General features: G+C 37.9%; 3 protein-coding genes across 3 annotated transcripts in view; 2 read left to right on the forward strand and 1 right to left on the reverse strand.

The window, feature by feature from the left end:
* LOC114572606 (calcineurin subunit B type 1) overlaps positions 1 to 5844 on the forward strand; it is a 29938-nt gene extending 24094 nt beyond the window's left edge. Inside the window, exons 4-6 of the mRNA XM_028604299.1 lie at positions 151 to 210; positions 1260 to 1444; positions 3656 to 5844. Coding sequence (XP_028460100.1) covers positions 151 to 210; positions 1260 to 1444; positions 3656 to 3703 — 293 coding nt within the window. The 3' untranslated portion in view covers positions 3704 to 5844. The remainder of the gene's footprint in view (positions 1 to 150; positions 211 to 1259; positions 1445 to 3655) is intronic.
* Positions 5845 to 6537: 693 nt separating this feature from the next.
* pno1 (partner of NOB1 homolog) lies at positions 6538 to 10692 on the reverse strand. The gene is made up of 7 exons (XM_028602796.1): positions 10380 to 10692; positions 8735 to 8881; positions 8504 to 8587; positions 7940 to 8000; positions 7621 to 7738; positions 6975 to 7045; positions 6538 to 6840 (listed from the first exon to the last, which is right to left on the reverse strand). The coding sequence occupies exons 1-7, from the start codon at positions 10575 to 10577 to the stop codon at positions 6773 to 6775; spliced, it is 747 nt and encodes a 248-aa protein (XP_028458597.1). The 5' UTR covers positions 10578 to 10692; the 3' UTR covers positions 6538 to 6772.
* Positions 10693 to 10862: 170 nt separating this feature from the next.
* dnaaf10 (dynein axonemal assembly factor 10) lies at positions 10863 to 16810 on the forward strand. The gene is made up of 8 exons (XM_028602795.1): positions 10863 to 11482; positions 12776 to 12876; positions 13169 to 13299; positions 13415 to 13516; positions 13672 to 13787; positions 14378 to 14512; positions 15759 to 15856; positions 15996 to 16810. Exons 1-8 carry the CDS (start codon positions 11297 to 11299, stop codon positions 16201 to 16203), a joined length of 1077 nt encoding a protein of 358 aa, XP_028458596.1. The 5' UTR covers positions 10863 to 11296; the 3' UTR covers positions 16204 to 16810.
* The last annotated feature ends 47 nt before the right edge of the window (positions 16811 to 16857 follow it).

The following is a 16857-nucleotide window of genomic DNA, read 5'->3' on the forward strand; positions in this document are numbered from 1 at the left end:
GATATTCTACAGCTCTGTCATTGGTAATGCATAGCAAGAATCAACATGTACAGCAATCACCACATTCAAATGCTGCCATATTGTTAACATCAGCAATATTGAAGTCTTAAAGCCCGATTAACAGCACTGATTGTTGTTATCCTCTCCCAGAGTTCATTGAGGGAGTCTCGCAGTTCAGCGTCAAGGGAGACAAAGAACAGAAACTCCGGTGTAAGTAAAGCTGCTTCTTCATTAAAACCATATGGTAGCACTACAGGTTCAAGGTCTCTTATCCCCAAATATATCTGCTTGCTTTGCTGCTTAGGGACTTAAACTAGCCGAGGCTTTGTCTCCTTTGCCTCCCTTGTTCTGTTTGTCTCAACGTGCCCTACTGCTATAACAAAAAAAACTCCCGTGGGGAAAAATGTAAACATTGAGCATTGTACAAAATTACCTTTTTGGCTCACCTGCTAAGGGCTAGTGAAGTGTAAAAAAAAAAAAAAAAAAAATCCTATCCAATTATTAATTTTCTATCCAGGTTTCTACCAGTTTTTAATGCTGTTAAAGCTAGTCAACCACTCTCAAAACAAAGAGGCTGGGAGAAAGGTGAGATGTCACTGCTTCTAGTGGAACCAGTGGAACTGGAAGCCAAACACGAGCATGTTTGATAAGGGTTTGTTGTTTTGGTTTGCTCAAGACAGAGTTTAAGAGCAGGTGTCACTACCAGATGGGAGTCGAGTGCAGATGTGAGTTGTTTCAAAAACGTTTTAGCTATCTATGATCGTTCATTGCTAACATTAGCTCAAAACGCCATTCAAGTGACAGCCTTTGTTGTGTTTGATTGCTAACTTGTAGCCAGCAGTGAATGAACTTCGTTATGTAGGCCCATTTTTATTGTATTGACATCACAGAAGTCTCTCATTAGCAGGTTCTTGTAGGCTACTTCAGCTTCTAATTTAGAACTGACATCAGGGATCATGGCGTGAAAATGTGATGCCTTATGCTAAATAATAAATTACTGCTACGTAATGTACCTATCTCATTATTCTGTGGCTAACCGCAAAACAGATCTGCGTGAAATCTGGTCATTGTCGCAAAATGACGCATGCGCAAATCACATCTCCTGTGATGTAGCCGAGTCTTTCAAACGTTACTGTCAGTCTGGTAGGTAGTCGTCAGAGATTCATTCATTCATCAAAGTGCTCTGTAGGTGTTGCTGTGTAACTAATTTACACTCTTCTTTTCCTCCCCGTCCCTCGTGCCACACCCTGCACTCGCAGTTGCTTTCAGGATCTACGATATGGACAAGGACGGCTACATTTCCAATGGCGAGCTCTTCCAGGTGCTGAAGATGATGGTAGGCAACAACCTGAAGGACACGCAGCTCCAGCAGATCGTGGACAAAACCATTATCAACGCAGACAAGGACGGAGACGGCAGGATATCCTTTGAAGAGTTCTGTGCAGTAAGTCCAAGCCCTCCTGGGGTATTTTTTTTTTTTGGGGGGGGTGGGGGGTGACATTTCAGCTGATGCAGCCTGTTATGGTGAAGGCAAATGTCAAAGGGGCAAAAACAAAACAGCTTTTAGCTTTTAGCTTGAAATACATGGTGTCAAGGGCTGTAAACGTAGGCTAGTGAGTTCTTGCTACACATGATGAAGCACTAAAAGCACAGACACGGGAGGTAGTCAAGGATGGTACTGGAGTGATGCAGTCCTGTCATAAGCCATGCCGGTGCATTTCTTTTATTAATAACTGATAGAATCATGGTAGTTTGATGTAGTTCAAATTAAGACATGGCTACTCTTTTGTGTCACAAAAGAATATAGATAGGAGTGGTGATATAACCTGGAGATATCTCGAAAATGAAGTAATTACGACTGGGTTACTCTCAAAATCTGTTCTTTAAAACACACAATCAAGACGGGGGGGGAGGGGGGGGTCAATGAAACCGCCTATTTGTGTCTTAAACCCCCCCCAACACAGCACAAGTAGACTTTATAGTTAACAATTACTGTCTTTCTTCAGATCCTTAATAGATTTTGACGTTTCCGGCCGCACTCGAAGGCAGCTTTATTTCACAGGAGAGAGAGAAAGAAATGAGACGAGCGAAACATAGCGAGTGCTTTGTTGTTGCAGGAAACATTCAGCTATTACACAACTCCCGGGCAGTTCAGTGCTTGTGTTTCGTTTTTTACCCTCGTAGTGTTTTAAAACTTTTTTTGCGGCAGCGATAAAGGCAGTGATGTTTCCTGTTTCCTGTGTACGGGATTCTCACACCGCCTCAAACCATAGCTCAAAACACACCGACAAGTCTGATCGTCGGTTACATGATGGCCACCGCAGCATGACGTGACTCAACTTTTCGCCGCAGGCCCACAGTGTTTTTTTGCCCAAAGTCCACCCCAAAAGGACTTACCATCTCCAACAGAAAACACTGTTCACAAACTGCTCCAAACAGCTCTATTGTAGTCCAGCCTTTACTTCCGTAAAAAACGTTACTTTGTAACACACGTTATAATGCTGTGCGACTCCCAACAAAGATGGAACAGAAGTGAGATGTCTCACTCTGTAGCTAAAACAGGGAGCTCAACACACATGGTGAAAAGAGGAGCTGCAGCAATGTGCAGTACAACAAATATATGGTGTTTTTTGAAAATTAAACCACATAAACATATTCTGTTACAACCTCTAAATACAATTATGATACTGGAAAAGAGCATAATATGAGCACTTTAAAAGGCATCAGTTGTAACTGTCAGACAAAAGGCCCACATTCAATGGCTGTTATCTCCAGAGCCTTGAACTGAAAAGGCTGTCGTCCTTGCGGGAGAGTATTATCAAGGTAGCGCAGGAGAATATTAGATCCCGATGGTAACAAAGTGGCGGAGACAGTGTGACATGATTTTAGTCTGGCTCATAGTAGAACTTATCTGAACACTGTAGAGTGAAAGAAACCGTAACAAAGATGGTGTAAAAATAGGACGATGGATATAAAAGTAGATTTAGTGAGAAGATAGTAGTAGTAGTAGTAGTAGTAATAACAGTTTTTTGGACATGGACATTTTTGCCTCAAAGGTGTCCAAAGGGAGTATCTGGCACTATGTAAAAAATACTAATGCAATCAAATTAATTTTGTTGCTTATCTTTGACATATCCAAGCCTCTAATCCCCACCAAAGCCCCATCTACATATTATTCATTATATGGAGAAAAAAAAATTAAATACTTCAAATAAATAAACTGGCATTTAAAGGGTTAAAATCCTGAAAATGATTGAATGTTTGGTAGTTTTGATTAAGTTAGAAGTTGTTTAAGTGATTTATGAAAATTTTTTTAGCAGTTTAATAGCAGTTTTTGTGTGCGTGGACATTTTTGCCTCAAAGGTGTCCAGTGTTATTTCTTTTAAGGAGGGCATGAGGGTTAATATCTTTGTTTGAAGACGGTTATTATGGGCATCTTTCACCACTGTCAGTTTGAAAGATTTGTTTTTTTTAAAACAAACAGCTTAACTATTAATGGTTCATCAATAGTTAGGGTTACTGTGACAGCAAGAACTCTGAGATGCATACATTTTAAAAAGTTAAATGAAACGGAACACCATAACCTTAAACTTTTGTATTTACCAGCATTGGCTTAATAAATGTATTTTCTTTTCCCTCTCACTCCTTCTTTCAGGTGGTCGGGGGTCTCGATATACACAAAAAGATGGTGGTGGATGTGTGAGCACTTTTTTGCTTGCTGACTGCCCCCTTCCTCCTCGACACTCGCTTTCTCCGCCATCTCTGAAGATCTGCTCAAGACGTCCGGAAAATCCCTCTCTATGTAACTCAATGGACGTATTCGCTCTCTTTCTCTCTGTAAAGCCACTTTTTCTTTCAAAAAGCACGGGCCTAGTGAAGCCAATTTTGAAGTGTTATTGAACTATAAATCCTCTCAATAACCCGGTCGTAGCACTTTAAGAGACTGAAGGACATCTATTAGTCATTCGCAGAGCAACTCTGATTTTTGGATGAGGGGGGAGAAAGTGGGTTAAGGGGGGCGCAGTTAAGAGGCTTGTTGGCTTGTTCACATTTCATCCTTTTTATTTTTGATATTTATTTTTTGTTCTTGTCTTTTATAAAGAAGAAAAAATACAGTATATCTATGGTTGTCTTGTGAGGGGAAGTGTACGGCATATTCACACTAGACTTACAGTACAACTAGAAAGTAGGGTATGAAGTGCCAACCAGAACATATCCAGAAACCAGTCCAAGTTATTACCGATCATCACCACTGTCGTTAATGCCAGACAGACTGGCTTTTGACACTTCCAGCTCATATTTCACGCAAAACTAAATTTCAGATGTCATGACTTTTTGTCCTTAGCAAAGCATGAATTCATGTTTTTCTTTATTTGTGATAAGATTGCTAGGTTTATTCATACTTAATGGGTTTATATTGTTGGAGATTATCCTTGTTTCCGGTCATGAAATCATAGGTAGATTAATTAATGCCAAGAAAATGTCTTTCCAAAAATATTTTGTGGCTGCAAACTGATACATGGTTTACTCTCGATGAAGCATTTTGCGTTTACCAGTGTACATCCATAAGACAATCTCCAAAACAAAGAATAACTCTGCACTCACACTGACAAATGAATTGTAGTGGAATCATTAGATTTGTATTTAATGTTGAGAACAAAGGCTGGATGGACTTGGCTAAGAACTGAGATTAATAGTGAATAATGGTGAGATTATACACAATTTGTGCGAGTACATAGCAATTTAATAGAAATATCTGCAGGCATTTGTTTAACCAATATGTGTACATTAGGTAATGAATGTGTGCACATCTGTAACGGCAAGAGCCCTTCTGAATACTTACCTTTCTCAATACAGTACAGGACGGGTCAGAGTTTTCTTTAACGCAACACAAACACTTAAAATCTTAACATGCTGGCATGATCAGTGTGCAATGGAATAAACTATATTGTAGTTTCTTTTATGGAACGTGTACATTTGAAAAGTTGGCTTCCTCTCCCACATCTTTTTTCTCTCACATTCACCTTATTTTCTCCCCTCCCATCCACTAATACTAACAGGGAGAAAAACAAATTCAACCAAATTTTAATTTCCATGTGAAAAATGCTTCCCACTATATACCACACCGGGACTAGCTTTTATTTTGCTATGGAGGCCATTGGAGGTTTGAACAGGAGTTTTCAGTCAGATGTTAATCAGGAGTGCTCAGTGTCCCGTATCTCAAAGCTCCGCACGGCTCGGGCCTCCCTGTGCTTGCATGACATGGAAATATTTTTTGTTGTGCATGTAGATTTTTTTTTTTTTTTTTTTTTTTTTAAATCCTCTTGTTTACACATAGAAGGTGATGTTAATATATTTAAGAATTTAATGGTATACAATATGGATGTTGCCAAACTTTGGTAAATGTATACATATTATGAGAGGTAATCCAAATGAACTGAAGTAAATGTAACTTTTTGTATTATACCCGGGTCAGCAAAATGCTTCTATTCCAGTAAAGGTTGCATATCTGATCCTGTCTCAAACTGCCACACACTGTACTCCGCTTAAAAGGGGAACTTTTGATGGTGTTTTTTTTTTTTGTTTTCATTTCTCTTTTGTATATAAGTATTTGTTAAAATGCAGTTCTGGCTCACTGTTCTCTGTATAGTTCAGACCGCGCTTTAGTTTGTAAGTGATTTTTTTTCTCAGAGGGAGTTGGGTTCTTTTTAGTTTCATGGGGATATCTGAAAAGTTGAAAAAACTTTTTTTTCCTTTTTCTGCATGCTGCATCTTATGCTGTGGGACTGTTGGAAACTTGATACTATATGAAAATTAAATAAAATTTTGAAAGGATGAAAGTAATCAATCATTATAACTAACTTGATTTGTCATGCGGCAGCATACAGTCATCTTTTAGTATTAGGACATTAGTTCCTGGTCCAAAGCCATTCTAGACATTTTATACACTTAAGTAAGACGCAGTAAGACGAGTGCTTAGGGCTGTCTACAAATTACTACACCGAAAAGAGATGCTACAAAAATATAAGTGCTGTAGTATAACTAGCAGGGGACAAGTAATAACCGAGGTAAGTTTGGAGACATTACCTTATTTAATCATTAAATTAATAAATATTTTTGTTGTATCTCTTTTCGGTGTAGTAATTTGTAGACGGCCCTAAGCACTCGTCTAACTGCAGCAGCAGCAGCAACAGAGAGCAGAAGAGAGCAGGCAAGTGTTTATAAACTTCTGGTGTACTTACAAACTTTACAATCCATCGTTTTATGAGTACATAACCTATTTGTACTAGTGTAGAAGTTTGGTATCATTTCGGGCATTATTAGTGGGGTCATTTACAAGATACAAACGTGGGTCCATTAGCCCCTGCGCTAAGCTATTCAGCTGATAACGCTGCTACGCTAACTCTCCCAATGCTAGACCCAGCTGAAAAAAGCTTCTGGGGGGGGTGTTTGGCTCGAGGTCATGGCGCAAAGGACTCTAGGGTGAAATTACTCCGAACCATCACTTTAAGTGACAAAATTATACTCAGTTGTTAATGTGGATTGAAATGATTTATTTACATAAACTTATACAAGTGAACTCTGTTTATGCATGTATCATGATTTTGCCTTGTGTTTCGGGTCAACTGATCCAAAAATGTGTCAGCTTAATTCATGAGGCCATAGCAGAGAAACCTGAGGTGTCCAAGAGGGAGTCAACAGTCACAGATCAATGTGGGAATTCCACCAGCCAAAGGGGAAAAGATAAATACACACAGCAGCCAATCAGACTTCAGAATCTCTCGGCAGTCCGGCTAGCAACCACCCTGATGTTACCGTAGACCTTTGAAGGTGGACTTCCTGCAGAGGCAGAAGGGGGTTTAAAGGTCACCTCTCGGCAATACATGTGGATTCAAATAGTTCTGTTCCAAAAAACGACATCAACCATCTTGTTTTACTGTATTAATCACATATAAAAACAATATCTTTCTTACCTAAGATTAAGTTGCATATTGCTGTACGGGCCATCTTGATATTCTGAAAAGACCCTAATATGTGAACTTTTCTGTTGAGAGAGATGAAGGCGTGTTAAATGGTTCAGTAGGAGGAAACCTAAATGAGACATTTGTCTTTGGTTTGTACACCGACCCTTGTGCACAGGTTGAAGAGAAAATCACAACATTTCTCTGAGTTAAGGATTCAAAATTGCCAGTTAATACTATATCACAATAGTGTGTTTCTGCATTTTACAACAAAACACACAACAGAGTACAAAGAAAATTATGAATTAGTAGAGTTTTGGACCAGTACATGGGTCTGCTGTGTTGAAATGTGAAAACCGTGTCAGCTTATAAAAAGTAGATATTTTCCTGACTTTGTCATTTGGAGATAATTTACTTTTACAGTAGTAATCCACAAATCATTTTAGTTTCTGTGGAATATTTGTCTTCAAACTTCTTTTAGTTTACTGTACTATAACTGAAATTACAATTTGATAAACTGCCAAATAACACTGCAATTAAAAAAAAGAGATAAAAAAACAAACAAAAAAACAACAGCCACAGTGATTCATATTTACGGTAATGAAATAGTAACTGCAAAATGATCATTTTACAGTAATGATGGATGAAGAATACTCACGTCTCTGCAAGCACAATGCGAGTCTTTGTAACATTTTCAATGGTGAATTTAGTTTTTCCTCCCTTCCCTGCTATTCTTCCGATGGCTCTGGATAAGTGGTCTCCCTTCAGAGGTTTCACTGCCAAGACAGACAACATGAGAAAACAATTAAATATACACCAAAGAGTACACAGGGTTCATTTTGCGCAAGAGAACGAAAAGTGTAAAATATATATATATACACATATACATATATATATATATATATATATATATATATATATATATATATATATATATATATAGTTTCAGAACAGACATAAGTATTATGTCATCTTACCGTCTGTGACATCAAAGCTTTCTAGGAAAAGCTCATCTAATCTGATGAGAGCTAGGGCATCCTGGGAAGAGATCGTGCCAGAGTTACAACACAAACCAAAATCAAGGGACATTTACAAAACATAAATAATTAAAAATGTTAACAGCTATTATAAAACTAAGTGTTTAGATTTAAGTTCCTGCCTATATAAAAGTAAAATATGGCCACTACAGTCTATGGAAATTGAAAAAAATTTAAAGAATGAATTTGTACTTGTTTAAACAATGGGCCTTTAAATTAGGAATATCTGACAAAAATATTTGAACAATAAAATTCGCAGAGGTTTTCCTGTGGCTTCATCTAATTGGTTATAGACGATAATGAGTTGTTGATTTCAACATTTGATGAAAGTTCAACGTCTGCAGCAGAGATCTAGTCCTAATCCTAAACCTCTATCACTGCCCTCCTCACTTTACGTTGGCTTGACAAATATATATATTTTGTACAAAAACAGACAAAGAACCGTGCCTCAGCCATGAAATTAAACATACATAGCTCACCAAAACCTTCCATTAGAATACTTACTTCAACCTGGAATCCCAGAACAAACGCTTTAACAAAATCGGATGCTTTTGTGAGCGAGCCAATGTCCTGTGTTTCTTTGCATGTCTGAAAGAAGGAAGGCTTATTACACACACTGTGGACACAACCGTGGGTAGCAAGGAAGAAAAAAAAATTGAAGATTGGCATTATTGTGAAGAAGAAAAAGAAAGCTCAGTCAAGTCAACAGTGCTTTAATGAAATGGGGAAACTTACTTTGATTTCAACATTCCTAGTTTTGAGGTTGAATCTAACTTGGAGCTGTAGGTTCTCTACAATGGGGGTGAAAATCTTCAGCCAGTTTTCCTTCAGCGGGGTGTATCTGTGAGCTGGGACGGCGATTTTGCGCATCTCATCTGGTCCCTGAAACACACACAAAGCAATTAACATCTCACTGTGTATCATTACCAAAATTGTGTTCTGTGGAACTAAATTGGGATTTATTTGAATACCATGGTAATCAAATAAAATCATACTTGTTATTGACACTGATTGTCCTTTTCAGCATTTAATTAAAGATGCATTCATTTGCAATTTTAATTTTTAAGTTGTGGGTGTTCTTACTAATCCTTATGCTGCTGGGTAGGTATTAGCTAGTTATGAATATCTGATGAGCTCATCGAATGTTTTGCATTTAAAAACCTATTCTACAAAGTAAGGTTAGCTGTTGACGGCAACCATTAGCTACATACTAGCTGGTATGGTCGAGTATTGTGCAACGTTAGCAAAATAAGTTGCAAATTTAAAATTAGGTTAGTAAAGTGCCAGAAGAACCATAAAACTGTACACATAACGTTACACTATATATATATATATATATATATATATATATATATATATATATATATATATATATATATATATATATATATATATATATATATATATATATATATATATATATATATATATATATATATATATAAGCTTTTTGGGTTCGCAGTGGTGGAATGTTACTAAGCACATTTACTCAAGTACTTTACTTAACTAGCTGCATTTCAGAGACAAATATTATTTTGTAAAAAACTCCAAGCTAGTATTACAGATTAGCTATGAATTAGTAGCTAGCATTGCATGCATGCAAAATACATCTATTTATGTTAAAAAATCTATTTATTTACAAACTCAATTGATGTTACGCCATGTTTGGAAATGACATACAATAAAAATATTTTCATTTCAAGCAATATTTAACTTGAGTTTTCTTCTCCAAGTTGTTGAAGAAATTCAAAATTTCCTCCATGTCAGACATGTGCTGTGATGTCATTGTTCATCTCCATAGAAACTACCCAAACAATCTTTCATAAAATCTTTTTAAAAAGGGACATTACAGCGTTGTGGTGGAAATGACGGCAATACTGTGGGACAACTACATTTTGTATATAAAATCACATTAATAGTTGTCTGACCTTAAATACCACAATTATGTTTTGATTATTTTACTGATACTTTATTCATACATATTAAAAAAAAAATAGATAAATAATTTTTTGACATTTCTTTTTCATTATTGAAGATCAGAAGTCTGGGTGTGGGACCAGCACAAAACAGCAATATTTGCATCTATAATGATGTTTAAAAAGGTGAAAAAATTATTGTAGACTACCGGTAAAAAGTTCCTAAAGTACTGTCATTGTAAAGTTAACTATGAAAGTGTGAATTTTTCAAAATTAAATGTTTTTTATAAAATGTGATCAAAGGACACGAAAGTGCCCGTAGTCTAAGAATCGCCCTTAAATACCCTTTCTATCCAGTGAAAACTATGTAAAATATATTTCTATGCAGATAACACTATTGGTATTCGTATTGGATAACATTAAGACACTACACAGAGCACATATACAAGGATAGTAGTAGTTACCCTTAATTTGTCGCTTGAAATTGGTGGAAACTGCGGCCGCTTGCTTGCCACGGGCCCCTCTGTGTCCATGTCCACTCCGTCTTGTTCACGTTTTCGTTTCTGAGTCTTTCTAGACTTTACTTTTGTGAAAGACTCCGTGTCATCTTTAGTCTCCATGGTAGCGCCAGCGTCTGGGGTTGTATTTTTATCAGTGTCCATGTCTGAAATTAGTTTTATATCAGATTTAACAGTCAAAAGTGAGATAGACTGTGGTTACAGAGACATGTGGGTGTCCTCGTGCAACGAAAAGGGACCCAAACAGCATCGTCGACGCCTGTGGAAATAATAATAATACATAGTCGTGTAGTTATTACAATATCAGTCTCATTTGTGTTGCAGGATTAAGTTTGAAATAATACAATATCCGAATAGATTTGCTGTGCATCTTAAATACGTAAATGTTTTATTTTAATTGTAAACATTTGCTCAGGCACCTTTTTAGGCAGCCTCATGCTAAGCTAGTTTTACGGTAGGACAGTCGAGACGTCATTTGTTATGGCAGCGAGCTCGAGTCAGCCTTATAACAGGATTATTACCCGGAATATATCTCTTTACAAAGTTGTTGCTTTGTTTGTTTGTTTGTTTTAGTTGAATTTATTAGTGATGGATGTTTAAAGTCATGAAGTTACAACATAAAATGGAATAACATCCATTTTATTTCCGTGTTACAAGCACCGGTAGAGTAGGTGGCGACATGCTCCTTAAACTCCGTTAAACTTAAGAAGAAGAAGAAGAGGAGGAGAAAAGTAGGCGAAGAAGAAGAAGAAGCATCCGCCGCCGCCGCCACCACCACCACAACAACAACATTGGACGGGTTTTCTTGATACTTTTACAAGAAGAATTCAACCGTTTTTCACATTATCTCCCAAACGTCAAATATGTCATCGCCACTAGCAAAACCTCAGATTATTGCGCATGTTCAGAAGAGTTTGAACTACACTGTGTTTGACACTAAATGGATTCCCTGCAGCGCGAAGTTCGTCTGTATGGGCAACTTTCCTAGAGGAACCGGAGTAATGCAAATATATGAAGTGGAGCACGGAGATGCTCAGCTTATCAAGGAGGTAGATAACACGTAAACATTTTACTCGTGTTTGCTCTTGTCCCCTTTTTCTTTTACTCAGAAATGCATCATGTAAACGGCCTGTTTGAGGTTTAGCTAGCTTATCTAGCTAAGGTCTAGAAAAGTCTTGCTAGGTTGTCTCCATAGCAACGAGCAACAAGAAGACAGCCGATGTCCTCCCCCATGTTGTGTATGTAACGTTACAGATTGTGCTACAACTGTTGTTAACGGAAACGTTACAGCTTAAACGTTTTGACCTGCCTAGTCCACGTGCACTAATTTACAGCACCACTAGATCTAAGAGGTTGCTAACAATTAACGGGTCCCTTAGTGCACAGACTAACATTTAACTGCCACCACTGGAGGCAAATGGTGGTATAGAACAGCGTCAGAAAGCTTTAAATGTCTTTGAGCACTGTGTCATCCTGGCAACATGTTCTAATGGCTATGTAGCTTGACATCTAGCAGACATCAGGGTAGAGCTTGGCAATATATCGATATTATATCAATATCGTGATATGAGACTAGATATTGTCTTAGATTTTGGATATCGTAATATCAGAATAAGGCATCAGTGTTTTCTTTTCCTGGTTTTATGAGCTGCATTACAGTAAAGTGATGTCATTTTCTGAACTTACCAGACTGTTGTAACTGTTTTATTATTTGCCTTTGCCCACTTAGTCATTATAGCCAGATTACTGATGATTATTCATCAAAAATCTCATTTTGTGAAACCACCAATAGTCAAAACTACAATATCGTTGCGGTATCGATATCGAGGTATTTGGTCAAAAATATCGTGATATTTGATTTTCTCCATATCGCCCAGCCATACATCAAGGGTAGAGCTAAAAGAGTCATCATAAGCAAATGCTCACTTCATTATGGAGCATAGTGAAAGTGTTGGGTTAATGGGGTGATGTATGCAGCAGCTTGAAAATGCACCACATCACCAGGGTTCAGAGGTGTAAGTTACTTGGGTGAAGAAGTATAGGACCCTGGAGTAGACCCTGGTCTGGACTAATCATTCTTAGTTCTAAATTGTTGGTCAGTGGGTCAGTGTTTGATTATATATGAGTAATTCCAACTAAATAAACTGTCACAAAACATTTCTCATTGCTCTCATACATATCTAAACATATGGTTTGTCAATTTAGGATGTTCTCCATTAACACACGGCTCAAGATTGAACCCAAAATAAGTATATGTTGTTCCTTCCTTACTGCTATTCCACTGCTTGTTGCATTGTCTCATAGTTGGAGCTAAATAAAATCTTGCATCTCGTTTGTTTCAGGTAGAGAAACCCAAACCCATAAAGTGTGGAACATTTGGGGCCACCTCTCTTCAACAAAGACACATAGCAACTGGGGATTTTGAAGGAAATCTCAATATATGGTATTTTATCAATATCCACTAAGTATCTCCATCTTTGTATTGTCAGCGAAATGGTTAAAGAAAGGTTTTAATTCAAAATGTAATCACAAACCACTTCATATGTGCTAACTGTAGAGCCTACATCTAAAGCTGTTTTAATTCCAAAGGCTCAATTGGACAACTATAATTGGCTTCTTAGTTATTCAATATTATAAAGATGAATTGCTGTCTGACTTAATGGAAAGTGAGGTCACACTGACACTGTTTTTAAGTCTACTGGTTTCTTCAGTGCAGATGCTTCTGTTGTCCACAGGAATCTGGAGATGCCTGAAGTGCCAGTGTATACTGTTAAGGCCCACAAAGAGATAGTGAATAGTATTGATGCTGTTGGCGGCCTGGGGATTGGTGATGGTGCACCTGAGATAGTCACTGGAAGCAGAGACGGTAAGAGCATTAAAAAAAATTTAGGCATATGCAGTTTGCAAGTAAAAGCTTTTTAAAGCAGTGACACAAAGAAAACAAAGTGAGCTAAAATGTTAAATGATCTTGGGTGTTACAGGGACAGTCAAGGTGTGGGATCCTAGACAGAATGATTCACCTGTAGCCAACATGGAGCCCATAGAAGGAGAAACCAAGAGGGACTGCTGGACTGTTGCATTTGGTGTGTGAAATATAAGTTTTCAGCTTCAACTTTTAGATAACAATGGCTGTTTTAGGAATGCGAGCAGTACCGTTTCAGACGCCTGCTTTCCAAGTACACACGGATACGTGTTCCTTTACCATCATCAATGAAAACACTGCTCGTTTTCTTTACAGGTCATGCCTTCAACGATCAGGACCGCTGTGTGTGTGCTGGCTACGACAACGGGGACATCAAACTCTTTGACCTGCGGAATATGTCTCTACGGTGGGAAACCAACATTAAAAACGGGGTGAGGTGAACACGTGTTGAAATGTGAAAACATAAAAAAACAAACATCTGCCAATAAGTGGTGTGGAACAGCCCATGTGATTTTTGTAAGGTTGTTGAGGTTTAACACTTCCCGGGAAGATTTTCCTATTGGTTTCTTCAGTCGTTTAGAAAGTGTGGCATAAGAAAATGACAACCAAATGAAAACAAACACGAAGAGTAGTTGTCCTAATTAGAACGGATGTTTTTACTAGGATATTCTTTCCAAACATTATTTCTTTTGCACTCCTACCTGCACTTGAATGAGAATGTAGACACAAACAGGATCAGATGTGGAGACAGAGCTGAAAATTACTTCCCAGCTAGACTGTACATAAAACCACAAAGGGAAGTCTCCATGTTCCCTTTACACGTCGTATACAAAGCCCTGCACTGATTTTATTACTCCGTCTCTCTTATTCATCACCTCCTGAATGTAGGTGAACCCCCCCAGGGGTCTTTATGTCCATATCAACACATTCTGTTACAGTATGGAGAATAGTTTGTGGTGAACCCATGCCATGTGATAAATGTCCCAGGAGTGACTGTTATTATTTCTGACATCATGACCAGGTATGCTGTGTAGAGTTTGACAGGAAAGACATCAGCATGAACAAGCTGGTGGCCACCTCACTGGAAGGAAAGTTCCACGTCTTTGACATGAGGACCCAGCACCCCACCAAGGGCTTCGCCTCAGTTTCCGAAAAGGTAATTGACCTGTGTAGAGAGAGCCAGACGGATGTTTGGCTCCCTCGTATGGGAAAAATGTCAAAAGGTTATTATCGTTATTATTTTTTACATTTGTACGCTACAGAGGAAAATGGGGGGCACACGTGGGTTTGACAATTTTCACAGCTGGAAGTGTTTGGAGTTGTGTTTGTCTAATCCTCTCAGTGGCTTTGAGACACTGGCCAAAAATGACACTGGGGCCGGGCGAAGAGAGAAGTGTGGCTTTTTGTGGGAAAATGCTAGAAAAACACACTTAAACCGGCGTTAGTGCACAGCACAAGTTTTGCTAGGTCACTTTTCTAAATATTTGTCCAGTTCTTCTGAGTGATCAACAGTTGGCACATCCGTGTCTCACACCATGAATCACAAGGTTCCACCAGATATTTTCTTTTTAAATAGGATATCAGTGTGGCTCTACAAAGTCTTAACATCTTTGGATTGTATATACAGTGGCACTCATAAGTTTATGAACCCATGCTAAAGTTGACCAAAAAGAGGAATAAAAAAAATCATCTTTTGGAAATTGATCTTAATGCCTTAATTAAAAAAAATTAGGAAAAATCCAACCTTTAAGGACACAAATTTTCTTTGTGAATGAATAATGTATTGTAAATAAATAAATGTTCCTTAAAATGCATGGGGCATAAGTACACCCCTATGTTAAATTTCATGGATCCAGGATACTATGCATCCTGATAAAGTTCCCTTGGCCTTAGTTAAATGGATATAGTTTTTATTTTTATTATTATTGTTTTTCCATGTCCGCATATTTGTGTGTTGCGTTACCGTATTGTTTCTGAAACCAGACTAAGTGGTTTCAGTGAACTCATTAATGCTGTTCCAAGTGTTTTTCTGAAGGTATTCTGCATATGTAAAAGCTAAGTAATGGCTTTCCACAATGCAATTTGGCTAGTTAACATAAGGGAAAGTTGCAGAGATCACACTAGGGATAACAACTGTTCCATCATTGACATGACTTTAAACAGACTTTAGAATCTAAGTCAATACTAAAGGAAGAGTCAAAACTGTTTAAGTGACAACAATCTTGACAAAAATGAGCAAGGCCACATTACTTAAACCCTCAGCAGCAGATCCAAGTGATTTAGAGGTTTTCTACACAGCTTTACAGTGTTTTGAAAGGTGCTAGGAATGTAATGTCAGTGTACTAAATTTAATCTGTAATAAATTGTTTTGGGAGGTAAATGATCCCTCTTTTTAATTTTAGGCTAATAAGTCAACCATCTGGCAGGTGAGACATTTGCCTCAAAACAGAGACATCTTTATGACTGCGGGGGGTGCAGGCAACTTACATCTATGGAAATAGTAAGTCATCCATCTTAAACTACAGCGTTTTGTTCCATTTCAAAATACACAAGTGCTCATCATGATGGCCACTTGTGTGACTCAAATTTCCTGCTTTACTAGAACCTAATCTCTAAAATATTTTTGATGTCATTTCCAGCGAGTATCCTGCTCAGAGAAGCAAGAAAGGCTCAGATGACATGGACGTGGGCGTAGCTGGCTCCGTCAACCTCTTACAGAACGCCACTCTGTCCACCCAGCCCATCGCCAGCCTGGACTGGAGCCCCGACAAGCAGGGCCTGTGTGTGTGTTCGGGCTTTGACCAGTCTGTCCGCGTGCTCATTGTCACCAAACTCAACGTGGTTTGATAAAGTAGACCACAACAAAGACTGATGGTCAAGATCTGTGCAGCTTAAAAAGAAATCAGACCCAACTATAGAGACAACTATATATAGATTGTAAGGCTGATTTGTCTTTTATTAGAGGATAACAATTTCCTACTGTGGGTCTTGGCGGCTATCTGTCTAGATTTTGTACAATTGATACTTATCTTTTGACTCATCTTGCCAGAAAACCTTTTCACTCAAATGAACTTGGAAATCCTTGGTTGGAGTTATGCCGTTCTGTCTCTGTTAAATGCTGTCCTTGAAAAATGTTTAGTTCTTGGCTGAGCCCAGCAGGCAATGTAAAAAACACAAAAAAAAAACATGTAGTGCAGATAAATACAATACCTTTCCTGTATTATCAAAAAGCCTCTATCGGGATGAAGAAATTATTCATATAGCCTCTGGTTTGAAATGACACTTTGAGGATCAATATTTAACTTTATCTATTTCCATTTCTGTTGGATGCTCACTGAAACACCTGTCTTTTGTTGCACTACTGGTGAATGTTGATGTACTCCAGTTTTGATACGTCATTTTTATTGATAACTCAGTGTTTTCAAATTAAATGTGCCTTTGGAGAAAAAGATGACTATTTTCTCAGTGTCCTCTTGTCTAAAATAAATGGCTTATTTATAA

This window comes from Perca flavescens, chromosome 17 (genome assembly GCF_004354835.1).
Source record: "Perca flavescens isolate YP-PL-M2 chromosome 17, PFLA_1.0, whole genome shotgun sequence".
Lineage (NCBI taxonomy): Eukaryota > Metazoa > Chordata > Actinopteri > Perciformes > Percidae > Perca > Perca flavescens.

What these genes read in the sequence shown, in the direction of transcription:
- pno1 (XM_028602796.1), bottom strand. Translation starts at nt 10,577, where the DNA reads ATGGACACTGATAAAAATACAACCCCAGACGCTGGCGCTACCATGGAG. An exon ending in TTTCAAGCGACAAATTAAGG is followed by an intron (nt 8,882 to 10,379) that starts GTAACTACTACT and finishes TGTGTGTTTCAG; the next exon opens with GGACCAGATGAGATGCGCAA. An exon ending in AATATGCAACTTAATCTTAG is followed by an intron (nt 6,841 to 6,974) that starts GTAAGAAAGATA and finishes CTGCCTCTGCAG; the next exon opens with GAAGTCCACCTTCAAAGGTC.
- dnaaf10 (XM_028602795.1), top strand. Translation starts at nt 11,297, where the DNA reads ATGTCATCGCCACTAGCAAAACCTCAGATTATTGCGCATGTTCAGAAG. An exon ending in GAAGGAAATCTCAATATATG is followed by an intron (nt 12,877 to 13,168) that starts GTATTTTATCAA and finishes TGTTGTCCACAG; the next exon opens with GAATCTGGAGATGCCTGAAG. An exon ending in AAACCAACATTAAAAACGGG is followed by an intron (nt 13,788 to 14,377) that starts GTGAGGTGAACA and finishes CATCATGACCAG; the next exon opens with GTATGCTGTGTAGAGTTTGA.